General features: G+C 40.0%; 2 protein-coding genes across 2 annotated transcripts in view; one reads left to right on the top strand and one right to left on the bottom strand.

Moving 5' to 3' along the window:
• col4a2 (collagen, type IV, alpha 2) overlaps positions 1–5,773 on the bottom strand; it is a 65,682-nt gene extending 59,909 nt beyond the window's left edge. The window contains exons 1-3 of the mRNA XM_031734556.2: positions 5,607–5,773; positions 5,361–5,476; positions 5,211–5,262 (exon numbers count right to left, since the gene is read on the bottom strand). Coding sequence (XP_031590416.2) covers positions 5,211–5,262; positions 5,361–5,398 — 90 coding nt within the window. The 5' untranslated portion in view covers positions 5,399–5,476; positions 5,607–5,773. The remainder of the gene's footprint in view (positions 1–5,210; positions 5,263–5,360; positions 5,477–5,606) is intronic.
• A 119-nt stretch (positions 5,774–5,892) lies between these two features.
• The window catches only part of col4a1 (collagen, type IV, alpha 1), a 48,726-nt gene continuing 35,222 nt past the window's right edge, over positions 5,893–19,396 (top strand). Inside the window, exon 1 of the mRNA XM_031734558.2 lies at positions 5,893–6,110. Within this exon, the coding sequence (XP_031590418.2) occupies positions 6,039–6,110 (72 nt within the window). The 5' untranslated portion in view covers positions 5,893–6,038. The remainder of the gene's footprint in view (positions 6,111–19,396) is intronic.

Genomic DNA, 19,396 nt, shown 5'->3' with positions numbered 1-19,396 from the left:
ACCTGGATAAAAAAAATTTGTGCGCAATATTTATCTGCATGTACAAAGCCGGGGCTGTAGCATTTACTGCCCGCGTAATTCTTTGTTTTGCACTCGCGAATCTGGAAGTTAAATTTTCCCACCAAAGGATGTGACCTCCATGTCCAATTCAGAGCAAGAAAAAAGACGCTGTCCCCGTGCAAGGTGAGAGGACATGTGTTGTCTTTGGACATGTGTTGTCCAAAGATATTTAAAATGAAATTAGATGCAATAAAAATGCAATAAATGACAGCACAGGCATGAAACAGTCTCTCCTAATTAGATAATTATTGTGCCAGTGATTCGAAGTTTCCCCTTCAAGGTCATCTCCAGGTGCAGCTCTGGACAACTTCCAAATCACTCCACAGAAGTCCTGTTTTTGTCCACTTGCTTGAGACCTCAAACTAATGCAGGGAGGTAATATGAACTTTTGTGTCAAAGTGACTGATCATTTCTTTGTGGATCACAGTGATAATAAGTGGATATTCAGTGGCTAGGCCCATCTTCTAGAGCAGGGAGGGAAACTCATTTTACATCATGGCTCACATACTGCTCACTTTGTACGTGGACTGAACCAGTGAAACTCCCCTTTCTGTCAGTCTAAAGAAGTTTAACTACACATTTAATCCTTGAGATATCCTAAAACAAGAAAAGGTTTAATTTCAACATTAAATCTTAATTTTTCTGTATGATGACGAAATGCTGCTGCAGTAAAAAAAGAAATCAGTCAGGATGACTCTTTGGGACTACACTGTAAGAAATAAACTTTCTGCAGACTCATAGTTAAAACAAACAAACAATACATTTTTTTTAATAGTAGATATTTTTAATTAATTCCTTCAGTGTTGTACGAATGGCTGGGTTGTAAAACTTATTGAAATATACTTAAAGGTCCAAACTTTATGACATTCTTCACATTTTTCCTAAATCATTATGTGGACCAAATTGGAGTCTTTGCCAGACTGGTTCTGGCCTCTGGGCCTTATGTTTGACACTACTGTTCTAGAGGCATCTGAGGGACAACGTTATGTTCGAACATCTTGAACTGTGGTCACCAGAAGCCAGATTAGGCTCCCTGCAACTTTTTTCTCTTCCACAAAATGAAATGAAATTTGAAATATCTGTGTCTAAAGACACTGAAGATGCAGGACTTCCAAGGAGAAATATAAAAGCAAAAGGTGTACTTTAAGCAAAGCAGGGTGGTTTTAAGGAGACTACCTTGGAGGGGTCTTTAGGCTTTGTGTTAACACACCGATGTTAGGTAACCTAAATCTGTGGATCTTGAAGAAGCACTTACTGAGTAATAAAAAAAACAACAACAAAAAATATGAGATGTGATTTTAAAAAAATTGGACAGTGGCCCATAAAACTTAAAAACCTTGATTTGGGTGATCCCTCTTTCACGATCTCCTTCTCAGGTATGTCCAGACGCACGATCTGATATCGTCGTGTTGGTGTTGTTCCCAGATCATAATACTAAATGTTGTTCCAGGATCAACATTGCAAGTAACCAATGAGAATGTTGTGACATCATACTTTTGCGACTTCGGGAAAAACCGCCGTAAAACAAAAAAATGTAGTTAAGCTGCGAGAAACCGCCTCTGTCCGCCGATCAACGGACCCTGACCCTAATCCTAACCCCAACCCTTTAATAAACGGTAAGCAGAACTGATATTGTCCTTGCAACATTGGAATTTCATAAATGCACGAATGGCTTGGCGCGCAAAAGAATAACGTCACAACAATGTGATTGGTCACTTGCAATGTTGAACCTGGAACAACATTTTCATGATGATCTGGGAACAACACCAACACGACGATATCAGATCATCCATGTCCAGACAGCCTCCAGCACAGATCCTATTTTTAGATCACTCCCACTTGACCTACATTTTGTGTGTTTTCACTACAGTCATCAAATGTGCTCGCTGTTTTGCCTGACATTCACTGTAATGTCCTGAGGCATCTGGGGGAGAACATTCAGCAGAAACAGTCTGCTGTCAGTCTTTTCAAGATTCTCCTCCCTGCGACTTGGTATATTTCGAAAGTGAATGAGTGAAATGATCATTGTTTTGACACACTGAAGGAGATACAGCGTGCACTACAGAGTCACAAGTACACAGGAGAATAACGGGACTTCTGTGGAGTGATCTATAAATAGCAGCTGTTCTGGAAATTGTGCAGAGGTGCATGAGTAGGTGATCTTGAACAAGCGGTCAAATTTAGATTAGGCAAGGATTTTGATTTTCAAGTGCCAAAATTTTTGATTAAACCTCATATTGATGAATAAGAACTGTTCGCTCGCTGCTAGCTTGCAGTTTCTCGTTACAGAAATACTTAATTCAGTTCCCTGAAAAGACTGTACAGAGTGGGCCTGCTCTGACGTTGAAGCTATTACAGACAGATTGTGAAATAATGCACTTCAATTGCATGAAAAGGTATGAATGATTTGCAGCAGTCACTTTCAGAATGTATGCTTTTATCATCATGGCAAATTAGATCACGCCCACGTTCCCCTATCAGGAAGCTAACACAGCACCACTGAGTATAACATTTGCTGCTCCTTTTAGCATACCTTTGCCTTTAGTCACACCACAACTTAAGGAAATCTGCTCATTTGCAAGCAGAAAAACACAAAAACTCTGGGAATAGCAAACAAAATCTCATGTACCAAAGACCTTGAGAATTACAGTTTCAACAGGCTGGGGAATTCCAAAAGTAACATGGAGACAGATGGTGGGAATCAGTTGTACAATGATTTTGTTTAAAGGAGTGAAATAATCCCAAGGGTGCGATTTTCATATAATATTAAACAGAAACATATTTTTCAAGCTCTAGCTGAGATTTGGGGAATTCTATGTCAGATGGAAAACATCAAAGTGACATGTAGTTGGTAACCGTTTCCCCTAAACCTGGAAAGATGTGAAATATCTTCAAACACCTCATTACCTACAAGCTATAACAACTGACAGTGACTCCTTACTAGGTTTTCAACAACTTCTGTAATGTTTGAAGATGGAAATATTTCGCCTCAAAAAATGTTTATTGCAAACTGTTTATTCAGTTTACTCGTCTGCAAAGAACACATGGATATCGCCAAACTAAAATTAAACGGCTGTAGCCCAGCATCCCTGCCTCGGAGAAAAAGCCTGACAATACACAGAGGAGCTGAGCTGTGTCACACGCTTCTAATCAAGCCCTGACCAAATCTGATAAAAGCGAAAGACAACAGGACCTTTTCATCACTCGATAAAATAGCCTTTTATCTGAGTGCCTTGAGTTTGATATTAAAAAACTCAGAGAGACGCTAAACATCTGACATCATGCGCCAGCTGAAGTCAAAAGAAACACACAGACACACACGCGTGCTGAACGCTTACACAAACAGTGTGCACATGGACTCAGCATCGCAAAGGTAAAAAAAAAATGAAAGTTCCAAAAAGTTTTAAAAAGGGAAACCAACAATGAAGGTTTTTAAATTTACTCAGCAAAGAGATGATCCGGTGCTATTTATAACAGTTACCTTTAAGATTAAGTTAAGAAAATGTGATTCGTTAAATCGTTGCGTCTTATTCCAGAAGCTAATCAGGGACAGCTTGCTCTCACTGGGATTTGAACCCACGCTCTGATCTGTGAAAATGAACTCATGACCACCTTTATCGTCTAAACACATTCGCTTTGGCTCAGCTCCCAGCTCAGAAGCTCTAGTTCCAGGTCAATGCAGTGCAAACACTATGCGCAAAACTCAAAAGCATAAAAAAAACCCATGAAATTTTAGTTTGAGTTTTTAAACAATGAAAGAAAAAATAAAGCAGACCGTGCAAGGTCTGGGGAAAGAAAAGTAATATGTTAATTTGGAGTCTTTGCCTTACAATATAAAGCTCCTTGATCCGACTGTTGCTATGATTTTTTTATACTTTGGCTCCGGTCAATTCTGGGTGATGGTGTTCACTCGTAGGCATGTTAAAGTGTGAAGATGCTTCCTTGCCCGTGTCAGCAGCCAGGTGCAGATCACTGGATTTGGACGTCTACATTTAGGAGTAGGACAGTAAGAATGATAGTTCCTTTCTTCGATCTCTAATTCTGGACTACACATGGAAGTCCACAGAGGATCCACAGAATGGGGCCCCACTGACCAGAGAATAAATGGGCAGATGCTGACATTCATGTCATGTCCAACCTCAAGACCTCACACACACAAAAATGATGAAGCAGTGTTTAAAACTTTACTACAGAACCACAAGCATAATTTTAAAAAGTGCATCCCGCACCACAGAGTTTCATAGGCATGACAGCTCGTTGGAAGTTGCTCATCAAACTTTATGTTAGTTTTAGAAAACTCACAGCAGAGGTTTGTGGATTTTAACCCAGATTTCGTAACAGCAGAGCAGCATTAGGAAGGGATCCCTTTACAGTCACTATTTACATGAGGAATAATCTGGTAGTAGAGCTGACTGTACACTGACTGCAGGTTTGGGTGTTTGAGCAAAAGCCCCTCTTATGATTGCATGATCTTATTGGTCCATAGCAGATTCAGGCATTTGGAGTAGTAGTAGTAATAGTAATAGCCTTGTGAAAAAGTCTGGCTTTTTCATTTTCCATTTGATATCAGATAGTTTAAGCCTTAAGCCTTTTAATGTATAACATGTAGATCCACTATGATTAAAATGTGCTGTATACCATTTATCAATTAAGTAATGAATCTGTCATGGGCTGCAGTGGTGGTGATGGTGTATTCTTGATTAATTAAAAAGAAATGGACACAAAGTGACACATTTAAACCCATAAAGCTCATACTCAGCATCATCCTGCTTGCAGAGTTCATGGCTCCACTTCTAAATCCGGGGTCAAGAAAAGCATAACATATGCCCATATTTTAATCCTATTCCTGTTTATTTGTTTTGCAAAAGCAAAAATGTGGCTGTCCCGATTTAAACTTTTAAAATTGCAACACAAGTCATCCCACTGAAAATGCTGGTTGCCAAGATCCCTCCTACTGGAGGAACCCTCCTGCGCTGACACGCCCACTGTTCACACACCGAGGTCTGCGCGTTTCTGCTGCTTCAGACAGCAACTTCCAAGTCCAGAGACACAATCAGCGTGACGTTTATGCTTTAATTCTCGACAGATTGCACAAGTCAAGTGAACTCTCATAATCAGAAATGAAAAGATCCCGTGAAATTTAAACTTACTGCGTGCACTTCTGAGGGGAGGATGGCAACGACGAGGAACAGAAGCAGCAGCCTGTTCACAAAAATAATAAAATAAAAATAAAAATACGCGTAAAAATCCTGATCAATGAATCATGTGGTAATCATGTGCTGCCTTCACGCTGTGCTTACATCAGGTTTTTCTGTCCTCTCCCGTGTTGTTCTTGCATGGTCCCCACTCACGCGGACCGCAAACTCAAGTCCCACACAGTTTCACGTGAGCACACTTTACAGCATGACTGTCCGACCTGAGGCACAGCGGAGACGCACGACGTTAATAACTCTGGTTAATCACGAGTACATACATATGAGACTTTCTGTAGCAACATTCATTCATTTTTCACACTCAGTTCCAGTTTAGTAAAATGCACCACTTACTGTCACTCCGGTCTCTGCGCGATGGTTAGACGAAGGAAAAAAGTTGGGTATCACGAGATGCCCAGGTTCCCCGTTTGAAAAGTTTAAGAACAGCTTTATGTGGCACGAAAACCTCCTCAAATATTCTTGCAAAAGCCCAAATGTGTGCCGACTAGTCCCTCTGCTTACCGAAAAGAGTCGGAGTGTTTGTAAAAGCAAGGTGGAAACCCTTTGCATGAGCGAGGGTGGTCGTTTTGGGTGGGGGGTGTGGTGCATCAAAAACAAGACCAAGTTACACTGATCAGATCCTCACAACGCCTCGGACAAAGATGCAGCAAAACGTGCTGTCCGTGTGCTGCCTATAAGCTTTGAATTACCTGGAGGAAGAAGGCTGTTTTTGTGGGCACTCTGCACAACTTTTGCGCGCACAGCTTCGAACGGCGCACAGCCACGATGCTGTTACGGTCCGGCGCGCTCTTAATGCTGGCGGCTCTCTACTTGAGTGTGGATCTGACAGGAGCTGAGGTGAGTGGAGGGAAAGTCTCCAACATTATTTTTGGTGAACGCACAGATTCTGTATCGTTTCTGTCTGATTAAGGATAAAGACCAGACTTTATTCATAAAGACCATGCGTCCCTGCGGTCTTCGGAGACCAACACAGTCATATCTCCAATCTGGACTGATTTGTAATACAGTCCATTTATTCTGTTTATCCATGTTACAAACATTTATTTCGTTCTTTCCTGCCAGATATTTGTACGTTTTAAGTGTGCGGTGATTTTTTTACTCAGAAATATACTTTTCGGGAGAGTTCCGTCACGCTCTGCTGTGAACATTTTGGAGTTCCAACATCCTCTATGTCTGAGGAGGAGAGAAAGGGTGGAGCCAACTCCAGCTGAAGAGTTGAAAACTGTCTCTCAGGGCGTGTGTTGCGTATGCACTCCAAAAAGATTATGGTACTTTACATAATCAATTTAAGACACATTGTAATGGTCTTGTGGTCCGATGTGGTGAAGTGTCACAGCCAACAACCAGAGACTAACTGTTTTTTCATAGGCATCAGATTGTTCGGGTTCCTTGTTATCCTTTGAGTGAGGCACTCATTAAAAGTGAATGTATATTGGGATCCAAGTAATGACTATAAGAGCTGACTGATTCCATGAATGAAAGTGTGCAACCTTTTAAAGACAATACATATCCCTCTGATGTGTATAATCTACAGCAGATATTCTGTCATATAAACTCAAATTTGACATCAAAATGAAAATTGGCCACTGTGGTATGATGATGATGATGATTATATTATTATTATTATGATAATGATTTGTTAGTTTGCGCCTCATAAAACTGATTCCTTTACTTAAAATGATACTGAGTCCAAATCTTATGCAGGTGATGTCGTTTTTGTGCTCTATGTAGAATCTTTTTTTAACAGTAAATATATTTATACATTGTTTACATGGTTTGTGCATGGATGTTAATGGGACACTGTATTTTTTAATTACATTGATTAAAACACTGCACAGTGTGAATTGGCAGCAATGATGATCTGTCACATTGCAGTTGGTGTTTTCCTCACAATGGTGAACGCTGAGCTTTTTTTGTATGGGCTTTACAAACGGGCCAAACAAGGCAGACTCAAGAAATCAGTAAGAACCTTTACATGAGCAACTTTTTCAAAAATATCAGTTCAAAGTAGATAATTAGTGAGTTTAACAGGCCATAACAACACTGTACATCTCTATAAGTCTCCTCTAAGAATTTCTTTTTTGTATATTAAAGTGTGCTGTGGTATTGTTGTAATCTTGTTGAACTACTACAGTTTTCGGCTTCTTTTGAGGCTTTATTTTTAAGCACAGCTGGAGTTTCCAGTAGAAATATCGATTACTCTTGCAGCCGAGTGAGAGGAAACAAGGTGGACTTTTAAAGACGTTTAAAGATGAGGAGGGAGAGGCTGTTAATCAGCTGGACCATGCCAAGTAGCTTGAATTTATCATTTTGTCAACTTGGGGGTACTTTTTTTTTTTCATCTTTATTATTAAAAAATCTCTTTTACAAGGATGTCCTGGCCAAGATGAGAAGCAGTACAGTGTGAAAAGTGCAAAGGAAGCCAATTTATGTACAAATGCAACAATGTATAAAATTATTCACATAACTTTTAGTCAGAACTGACAGATATAGGATTTTTAAGTCTCATTCCAGTATTTGGTGATTTAAAAATCTGATATTCCAATATATTGAATAATAATTTATTTTAACTTCAGACAAAAGTTATGTTTGTTATGTTTAGTTATTTATTTACTGTCCAGTTCTGCTCGCATGTGAACAGTCTATCAGAGTGCCCTCTGGTGAACAAACTGTACAACATCAGTACTCGTGAGTGTGGTTGAAGCGTGCTTCTCCCATCTCTTCTTTACTTTTATCTGCTGTTATAAATGACGGTAATAACAGATCAGCTAATAGCTAATCGCTCCACTGATAAATTGGCCGGACTCTAATTTTAGTTGTGATGGATTGTAACAGTAAGCCATCATCATGTCTCATAGACACAGTTAAGTATATTGCAAATTACAAATGCCAGCTAATAAAACCTTCCAGATATTATGGTGAAGATGTTATCTGCTTTGATGTCTTCAAGCTGTACTTTTTCAGTTCAGAAACACCTACTCTGAGTTTCATATTGCACATTATCTGGGTTGCTCTGACAAAAAAAAACAAAGCACTTTGGTTTTGATGTTCCTTTCTCCAGATGTTTTATCACTAAAACAATCATTATTCACTTTATTAATCACGTTAATCTTCAGCCCTTCACTCAGAGTGACCTTTGATTCAGGGAGCTACGTGGGATAAAAGTGTATTACATTGCGAGCCAATATATCAAGTTAAACAAAACAGCGGAGCGCATGTTTTATCCACTGCAAGCCTGGATTTGGAAGCACGAACCACAGGCTGACACAGAACATCTGGACAGAGGCTGAGGAGGTGGATATCTGGCTGAACATCTTGTCAATGATCAGATGACATCAGTGAAATCGAAGCAGGTCGACACTGTGGATTTAATCATTTGAATATTTTCCCATCGCCCATGAGAGGTCGACAACAGGAAGTTTGTTATAATTTCAGGACATTTATCCATCAAAAGCTGGAGAGTGAACAGGAAGAGGATTTCCTGATCTGTTATCCAGAACAATAAAGCCAATGCCGACTTGACCCGCATCCTACCGACATATTTAACATACAGGGACTCCCGACTGGGGTCTCTCGAGATCCCCCAAGAATAGTTTACTGCAAGAGGCAAATATAATAGGAAAATAATAATTCTCAAAGTGTTATTCATTTTCATATTTTGTACAGCAGAAAGCTTAAACTTTTCTTTAAGTCTTAAAAAATTACAGCTTTTATCCAAAGTACAATCCACATTATTGCTTAAAGGATTATTTACCATATTTTCATTCAAATATCACTTATTTTTAATAGTTTCAAGTAAACATTTCAGTTGTATTTCTATGGTGAAACCAATCAGGGTCACTCTGACCCCAATATAAAATAACTGAATTCAAAATACAACCAACCAATCCACAGACACAATCTTTCCAGCATGTCACAATCCAGCAGTGGATAAAACATGCGCTCCAGTGTTTCGATCTGCTCTGGTGCATCCTCCCGGGATCCCGCCCGACTCTGTTCATAGTCCCTCCTGATTGACAGAGCTCCTCACCCTATCTCTGAGGATGACCTCAAATTACTCATTTTTCCACTTGTATTGCAATCTTATTCTTTTAGTCACTACCCACAGGTTGTGGCCATAGGTGAAGGTAGGAAAGTAGATTGACCCATAAATTGACAGCTTCGCCCTCATGCCCAGCTTTTTCTTCATCACAACACAGCAGTACAGCATCCCAAGTCTTGCTGCACTGACCTGTCTGTCAATGTCCGGCTCCCCTCTCTTCATTGGTGAACAAGACCCTGAGATATTTAAAGTCCTTCACTTGGGACAGCAACTTGCCTCTGACCCAGAGTGAGCACTCCACCCTGTTCCTGTAGAAGACCATGGCCTCACATTCATCTGTGAAGAGCAGAGATGTAATCTTTAGGCCACCAAAGTGGAAACCGTGTGCCACTTGGCTGTGCCTAAAGAATCTTGGACAATAGTCTGTATACAAACAGGAAACAAGTAAAAACAGCTAAAGTTAAAAACACATCACAAGCTGTTAAAGCAGACAGTTTCCCACATGCTATGCTTGGGGCATGCAGGCATGTGACAGGAGGAGCAAACAGTTGCTACCCTGTGTTTCAGGACCAAAGGTAACAACTTTTACAAGCACATCTTCCAGCTGAGCATTGGACAGTCATATCAGCAGGTGGAGTTTTCCTCACTCCCAGGAGGGTATTCAAGGGTTTGCAGTGTAGAAGTATTAGCTCTCCTTTTCATATGTGGCATGACCAGAGTGCACCCCAGGTGTCTCAGGTAGATCCAGTGACTTTCTAATACCTTCCAGTCTGGGAAGTTCTCCATCTGGATGACAAATACAGCAATGGAGGCTTCGCTCTTTTAATGACTGACAGAGTACCCCTCCCCATGACAATAGTGATCAGTCGGTGGCACTGGGTACTTTTAACTGGGATCCCCTGGGACTCCAAACTATTTGCATTTTTAAAAAGTCCTAATCAAGACAGAAATATAAAATGGTGTGACATCATTAGGAACAAACTGATGGATAAAGTTATAAAAAATTGGAATTAAAGAAGACAAAACGCCCTGTGAGATACGATCTGCACAGACCCTAGTCAATAGGAAGGTTTAAATATGTCAGAAAACATTTTAAAATTTACAGAAATTGCTGTTAATGGTGCCTTTGTTGATGTTCATATGTTTTTTGTGTATGTAGCAGTTTCTTTTTTTATCTCCACAAATTAAGATATGAAATTAAGACAGTCTGAACTGAGAGCGGGTCACGATGACTTTAGAGAAGCTGCTATGACCATTCCTCTTGTAAGGATTGAGCAACGAGCTGATAGTCGGCTCTATGCAGACCTTTACTTCTTTATTTTTAATGCATCATCTGCTTTGGAGTTCGTTTCTCAATTGTTTAGCAACACAAGAGTTTCTCTCCCTTGGCGGTCATTTAATCTGGTCAGAATGAGTCATCGCTAATTCCAAGAGGAGAATTAGGAAGAAGAGGGAGGGAGAGAAGCAGACTAGCAGATTCCTGGAGTGAGAGTTTATGTGTGGGATGTTAGATGGAAGGTTTTCGGAAACACAGTAAGTGGTGGGAAAGTCATGGGTTCCACCTCCCAGCTTGGCTATGACGTGCCAGGACGGGGTGAATCCCAACAAGGATCAACTCGGATCCGAGATGAGTGACGGAAGCAACATTTACAGCTGCTAATCCTCATACTGCCTGAGGAACTTTCTCCACTTTGAAAGCTAAGAATCCATATCAAGACTCGAATTGGAACTGTTGCTGCCCAAAGTGCCAAGAAGGCTGCATGTAGTTTTGTCTAGGCAGTATTACAACCTACTTTCCCACAGACATGACAGCTGACTCTGCCGCTGACTGACCACCAACCAAGCATTGTGCCCTGGGAAGGTACAACCTGCCTGACCCCCGGCATTAGCGTTGTAAAAATGCCTACATTTGGAAGATTTGCAATCGTGTTGGTGTCCTCTTATTTTGACAGGCGTCACTGCGTAACAAAGAAAATTCTCCCCTGACCTTCTTAGTCAAGTACTGTAGCAAATGGTGCCCCATTTTATGTGTGTGTGTGTTTCTGTGTGTGTGTGTGTTCCCTGTGCCATGTGAGTAGGGGATTTAAGAAGTTGGCTAAGCATGGAGAAGCCCTTTTCAATTCCCTGTGGTCCAAGCATCATCAAGGAGGATATTCTTTAAGATTTGTCACAGCTGCAGTTTACTTTTGGCACATAAAACACTTCTTTTGGTGCTTTTTTTTTTGTCCCATGCTAATACTTTCCGCACTTTAACTACTTAAGGATCACTATGTATGTTTTCCTTGAGACTGGTTACTTCCCTTAGGATTCCTGCTATGGCAAAAGTGCAATTAGCCATGTAAGTGTGAAATTGGTGAGTCATAAATGTCATCTGTGATTTGGGCAGAGATGGTGTAATGGATATATCTGTCTAACAGGGAGGTGCGAGGTGGTGAGTGATTGAGGTTAAGGGGAGGAGGTAACAAGGCTATGAGCCCCAGAAGTGGAAGAATGTGTCTCGGAGCCAGTGATGATACCCCGTAGCAAACAGTTTAGTCTCACTTGATATCCCTCGACCTGAACCTTCACCTACTGCTGCCAAATTGTCCAGTATTGGACAATGATGATGATATCATTAGATTTATGGCTTTTTTCCTAGCCTGAACAAGTGTTGTATCCCTTCCTTCAGCTGTTCATTTTTTGGCTCCAAAGGCTTCTGTCTTATCGCTCTTTCCCACTGGCATGGTGCTGGCGCCTAATCTAGAATTTATTTCTCTAGTTTCGACACAAAAATGACTCATGCTGGTGCCTAAAAGCTGGTACTGATTCAGCTGCAGCTCCCAAAGCTGGAACAACTAGTGGCAGTGGCTATTGTAGGGCTTTCTAGACAAAGTCCAACAGTCATTAGATGCAGTCTACAGATTCTGTCTGCCATGATTTTCTTCCAGTGGAAATCCCCCAAACTTCCTCCATGTAAACCTATATAATGTTCTGCAGTAAAAGTGTGGTCTTTAAAGGCACTATCGCAAAGCTGGTTTTGCACCATTAACACTGCTACCGCTTAGGTGGAAATAAGGTATTTGTATCTCACTTTAAAGTACAAAGAACAGATGCAAGACTCAAGTCATTGCTGAGCATGAACAAATACTGCCCAGTAAAGATATGTTGGTAAAAAGTAGAGTAGTGCTGTGGCAGTTTGTTAAATAGGAGCAATTCAGCAAGCAAAACAGACCCAACAGAGCCTGGTGAAGACTTTGAGTCAGTACATGTTGGTCTGTTTTGCTTGCTGAATTGCTTCTAGAATTAAATACTTCTGTAATTTTACCTTTAACAGACTGCCTCTGCAATCTCTCTTTTTTGAGTTTTTTTCACCCTTCTGCAGAGCACCTGTTGGAAAAACCTTAGAGCCACGCAATTCTTTTGTATTGTTATAGTGATAAAGATATGTTTGTTTCAAGTAACAGGCCAGTGTTGAGTACTGCTTTATGTAATAGCAAATAAATACATCCACTAATATAAGTTCATTGAATTGGTATTGTTTAGTAAGTTGATAATGTACAATATATAATAATAATATGTATATAATAATAATATTAAACTCAGTTTTTCAATTACCAGGCTACTGTGTACTTCCTCTCGTTCTGAGTTTCCCTTTTTTAACATCTTATGTTAGCATAAGTTCAGTTATGACACTGATCATAATGACAGTGGGAGCGAGCAAGAAAAAGCATTACTGTGTTCTAAGTCTTTTGAGTTTTGTCAACTCAGCTGTTCAGAGTTTGTGACTTTGTTGTAGCTAAGCTTAAAGAAAATAAAAACCCTCTTAGCTACTGCTAATTTGCTCTTAGCCTCCATGCTACATTAGCTCTCTTGCTAGGAACTGGTGCTGCTGCTGACACGTAGCATATTTGGGTTTCATCAAAATCTGATCATTTTCAAGTTGGGTTTGGAGAAACTGGAACAATATTTGTGTACTTTATCAAAATTCAGAGAACATCAACAACATTTAAGTCTCCCTGTGATCTTTGTGTCACCTGTTTGTGTGAATGGGAGAGTTTATAGATAAAACCTTACAGGATTCAATCTTCTGAAGATGGGGACTTGCTGTATTTTCTTCTTGCTGGTGTTATATTCAGGAAAAAAAAAAAAAACACATGGGAAAAAAACCAAAAAACAGGGCAAAGCTTGTACAACCACATGAGTGCAAGAAAACAACCTGCTAATACACTCATGCTGAAGTACTTTACCTTAGGAAGCTAGAGTACCCAAGGACGAGCCACACTGGCACGGGAGGGACGTGCAGGTCCCACAGAGAAAGGCGCCGACTGGGGTTCAAACCAGGACCTTCTTGCTATGATGTTACAGGTTACACATGAAAACAATCACATGCTCATTTTTAATATAAATACACATCTATCAGCTTATCTGCTGTGTATATTTTTAATGATCATCATGTGCAGCAGATAATAAAACCTTCTTGCATTACCTCACTGAACAAGACTCTGTTAGGGTCTTGTTCAGACCCTCTAAGTTTCTGAAAGGATATGTTTGTTCTTATAAAAAAATCCATCCAAATCAAATAAAGATCCCATCAGACCTGACTCACATGAACAGTTTGTTTTACACCAGTGTGCAGAACTGAGTGTTCCTGAGCCTCTTTAATGTCAGCAGTGGTAAAAAGTTGCAGATAACAGATACGGTTTTGGCAAAATATTTTAGTTTTGATTTTGATATGTAGTGTTTTCTACACCAGTTGTTCCCGGATTTGGGACAACGTGTTATTTTTTTTTTATCCACCCAATCTTGAGTTTCATAGTTAAATCAATTACCACTGAGCAAATTGTGGTAAAACCTGCCAAAACATAAGCAGTCCAATCATAGAAATGGGCTGAGACATGCAACAGCTGGTTAGGATCGTGGTACAGATGATCGTTTACTCTTTGATAACCTACACTTTCCCTCTCCAGAGGGATATGAGGGATTTAGGGCTTCTCTTGGTGCTTAAGTATCAATAAATCCTTTTACAAATTGCCTGTCACAGTTAACTCGAATAGCTGTTTTTTCCCCCTTACATCTCTTACAACTTCAACTGAAATTTCTATATTAGTTGTTCAATATTCCGATTTAATACTGTTTTATACTGAACATGATGGGTGTTAAATATCTCCTTAATATGAAAGATAAGCAACACTGGAAACATTAAAAAACATATAGTTTTAATTTAGTTTTATTAAAAACTTTTAAAATCATTTTAAGTTGAATTTATTATTATGTTTTAATACATTTTTTTGTTAGTTTCATATAATTAAAGATTTTTTTTTAAAGCAATTACTTATTTTATTATTTTGTAAACTGGCAAGCATGCCTAAAACACCTCTTGTCAGCATGTAGGGACCGTTTGATACTGCATCATGTTGCTGTGGTTAAGTGTTTTGATGCCCGATGAAAATCCCCAGCAGAGGCCTCTGCTGAGATTGCAAACGAGAGTTAGGAATGATAGCAAGAGAACATGAAAACAGCAGCTTGTATGGTGGGTGGGGTAACTGATTTACTGAGTGATGGCAATCTAGCCCAGCATCTCAGTGCAGATGAGAGAGGCACATGGCTCATATTTGCCCCATTATAAGTTAACTTATCAAGGCTCTTTCCAGAATGTGTTTTGTGTGTGTGTGTGTGTCTGTCAACAAGTCTAGATATGATCGATTCATCACATTTCTGTCAGCTGAGCATAAAATTGACGTCTTACAGTGATGTATTTTTTTATTTACATCTGGCCTACACTTCTCACTGCACGCTCGTCTCATTGTAACTGGGCTAGAGTTACCTTGTGTTTTTACCAGACTGGGGAGACCTGAATGCTTATGACACTAAAGGTTCAGGAGGGATTGACAGAAATTGCAGATCCAGCTGCAGAGGACCCGAAGTTCTCCCGTATCCATACTTAGAGCCTTGAACCTCTTTCCTGGAAGAACAGATGAGTTATCCATCGTCTCCCGTGTCGCCCTTTTATGTGGCTGCAGATGCTTGAGCTCTGTCATGTTGCTGGAGAACAAGAGGTCATTCTCCTGAAGTTTTCCAGAAAAGGCCTTAATCAGATAAAATTGAGTAGCAAACAAGCTAAGGAGGTCACATGATATGGTTCACATCAGCAGAAGATGAGATATGCCAGTCTTTCAATGCGTAGGGGCAGTTTAAGGCATTTTTAACAGATATGAGGTCAGATCTGTCGCCAGGGTTCTGCATCTTTAAAGCCTCAGAGTGGTGTAATCTGTAAACTGTAATCTCACCATATGTTCAAACAGTAGGGATGTAATGACGTTATGGAAGATAAGGATTGGCACGGATGTAGGAGAACAATAGAGAGAAACTCTTTCTATTAGCTGGCTATCAGATGAATAGTGTGGTATGATAATGGGCCTAAAGGGCTCAATTAGGCCTTCATTAGTTTGTGAAGTACAACGATAAAGGCTTTCTTTCTCTTGTCCTTGGAATTTCCTCTTCTTCTTACACTCAAGTTGTGCAGCTTCACATACTGCACAAATAGAAATGCCTGTGTGAAACAGAGCTTAGAGCTAAACATACTCCATTCAGGTTTTCTAGATATTATTATTATTAATAGGAACTTCTTACAAGGGAGAAAACTTTATGTTTCTGCATGTTTCTTCCTTTTTGAGTAAATGGTCCCCATCTGTACGTATGAGCTTTTATACAACCGGACAGCATTTTAAAAGTTTATAGTAAATTATTTTGGAGGCCCTTTGGCTATGAGCTGTGGACCACTGGAGTTCTCCACTTTAAGAGCTGGTGCTCCGGGTAATCTGGTCAGACTATTTCAGTGCTTAAGAAATGTATTAGACCATCATCTGATGTAAGGTTTATGCCACAGCTGCTCTAAATTAACAGTATTGTTAATTACCAAAATATTTTTTTATGCTTCAGTAATGGTTACTCCACCAGTAAGCATAAGCTTAATGATATTTTTATTCTAATATGCAGTTTTAAAGTCTAATATACCGTGCTCATTTCTTTATATTTTGCTTGGAAAGTGGGAAGTAGGTGGAGTGATTTACTGAAATTGAGAACCATACATGGAAATACAAGCAGACAGTTTGTGCAAGTGTAATGAGCTATAAAGTCAATATTTGGCATGACCACCTTATTTTTTCAACAAAGTCTAACTCACTTAGGCAAGCTTTTTTTTCATTTATTTCGGTCTTTCTTTAAATAGTCTTCAGGAATAGTTTTGCAGACTTCTTGAAGGACATTCAGAGCTGTTCTTTGGATGTTGGACACCTTTTGTTACATTCTGTGCCCAGATGATCCCACACTGCTTCAATAATGTTAGGGTCCGAGCTCTGGGGAGCCCAATCCATGACTGACAGTTTTTCTAACCCGGTATGCTTTTACTGCATTGGCAGTGTGTTTGGGATCATTGTCATCAAGTTGGTATTACATGATGGATCAAAGTGTCTTTTTGTGTCAGCTTTGACAAGATCAATTTTTAAGATGATTGGGTACAAGGACTGGACTGAAAACGAGTGAAAAAGAGCCAATGACCAAAGAACAACTTGACCTTCAGGAAGTCTGAAAAAGCATCTACTTAAAAAAAGAAACGCAAGCAAGCTGAATATCACCTCAGTAGCTGATGTTAGCTCATAGAACTGCTGTCCCTATAAGGTACATGTTCACAAAGAAGACTTTAAAAACTAATGGGCTGTGATCATTTCTTTCATTGTTCTTTACGCGTGCTAATTTGTGTGAGAATGTTCCAGGCTGAGAACGAAACCAGTGAAACTTAAGTCGCAGAGGTCATTGCTTGTCCTCATCTCCTGACGTTATTCCCAGATACCAGAGCACTCTTGAGAGACAAGTAATGCTGACCCAACCCCTTCTTGTCTTTGTGAGCATAAAAGGCAAGGAAGAGGCCTTCCTCCTTTGAGAAAGAATGGCTTCCCAAAGCTTATATCCGGTGTCCAGCGCTGCACATTCACAGAGGAGGCAGGCAGAGTTGAAGTGAGCATGAACAGAATTGGCCCCTTTTCAAAGAATACAAACGCCTTAAAAAAAAAGTCATTGTTGCCACCCCTTCATCACCGCCTTCTGACCAGTTTCTTCCTCTGATTGCATCAAAAGCAGATTTGCTGAAAACAATGTTTAAACTCCGTTCTTGTTGATTGTCATATTTCACTTCCAGGGCACAGACACGTCAAACTGATTTAGGAGGAGGCAAGAAAAAGACGTGCAGATTTTGATGTGATGTTTGTTACCAATCTCATTCCTGTGGGATTGTAGAGGAATTTATTTTGTTAACTTGTGTGTGGAACAATAACTGCCCAGACAAGTGATGTGTGGGCACGTGAACAGAGCTCTGCATAGCAACCATGAACACATTTCTCTCCCACAGGCAGAGATGAGAAAACTGCAACAAGATCTCACAGTTAGCTTGCCAGAGTTCTGATTTCTCAGGCTACATTTTTTTATGAGCGTGCCACATAATCTTTTGCATTTGAGTGTTAAAAGTGTCCTCTTTCCTCAACAAAGAGCCCGCTTGTGGGCAGAGGTGGAGTGTGTATGTGTGTTTGTTCGGTAGTTAGAGCAGGAAAGTCCCCTCTGAAGGAGATTAGTAGGAGTCTGACTTAATTTGCTAACAAGGTAACATTTGATCCACATTCACATCTCCATTCGCAGACTGAGGAAGAGCTGATTTATCAAGATGACCTTTGTATGGAAGTCTTGTTTGGCCTTCTAAATCCCCACTAATGGCCTGAGCAGAGGTTACAGGTCATTTGGGTGTTTCTGTCTGGGTCATGTGACAGGTCAAGATGGAAGGCCTGTCGACTAGCTGATTAAAAAAGGTCAGCAACTCTTTGTAATCTACAGCAGGAATATAGGATCGGATGTGTTGGAAGCATTAAGATCTGAAGTCGAGTGAAAGGTGACCCGCTTAGTCTGATTTGGCAATGATAAAGTAAAGCACTGCAGTGATTTATGACATTGTTTAAATGAACTAGTAGACCTTGTGGCTGTTTTTGGCTTTAGTCTAATTCATAAAACTATCAAAAAGGACTTTGTGATTTCTCAACATGTGCAGGGAGTGATCAACACAAACTTGTACAACTCAAATCCACATGTACACAGGCACACACACACAACATTTTGGGAATCAGCAAAGCCTGACAAATTGTATAAAGCAATTTTCCCATTAGCTGAGTTAATTTTGTGTGTGACAGTTCCTGGGTGGACTCCATATGGCTGGTGCTGGACCGGTGAAATGGACTGCACAGTGTTAATAATGCATGTTTTATGTGTGCTTACATGTTCAATTTCTGAGGCTCCATAGCATAAGTTGTGTGTTTGTTAGGATGCTGGAGTTAAAGTGATACTCAGAGATGCTTTACTATAAAACATACACATCTTTGCTCCCAAATTAACCTTGGCCACACATGCTCATGCATCAGCAGAGTAACAACTGACTGGTGTGCAAGTTAATGTTTGTTTATGCATTTGTGTTTGCCTGTGTGCCTTTTAGCAGAGACTTGAGTGTTAAGTCATTTTCATGCATTTTCGTTCAGATTTTCCCAGCGAGCTCAGGCATGTGATATCATGTTTGCCAAGGTTTCTGATTTCACAGATTTTCCTGCGTCTGTTTCTCATTTTGTTTACATCCATTGCATGTGTGTATGTTTCTAACAGGCTAATTCATTTGGCTTTTTGTGCGGGCATGATTGAGTCCGTGTGTGTGTATATATGTGTGAACTAGTCTCTACAGATGCATCTGCTTTTAGTTACAGAAGCCTTGAACTGTTTCTCTGGTACAGATGAATAGGCTACCTGCTGCCTGTGGCCAGAACAGGACATGCTTTACATCAAGCTGGTATTGGCTAATAAGCGCCGCAGGAGTCTTTAAATACAGGAAACAGAAACCTTTGTTTGTTTTATTGCAGAACGTACATATAACATATCTCCAAGTATGACTCTCAAATTATGTGCAACTACTGTGACTCCTGTTTAAGATGTAGTCATATATTAAGCTCATCTGATAGCTTAACAAGACAGGACAAGGGGGAAAGTAGATTTGGACTGTTTTGTCAGGGTTTTTTTC

Source organism: Oreochromis aureus, linkage group 16 (genome assembly GCF_013358895.1).
Source record: "Oreochromis aureus strain Israel breed Guangdong linkage group 16, ZZ_aureus, whole genome shotgun sequence".
NCBI classification, from domain to species: domain Eukaryota; kingdom Metazoa; phylum Chordata; class Actinopteri; order Cichliformes; family Cichlidae; genus Oreochromis; species Oreochromis aureus.
This window is presented reverse-complemented; position numbering and strand designations above follow the sequence as displayed.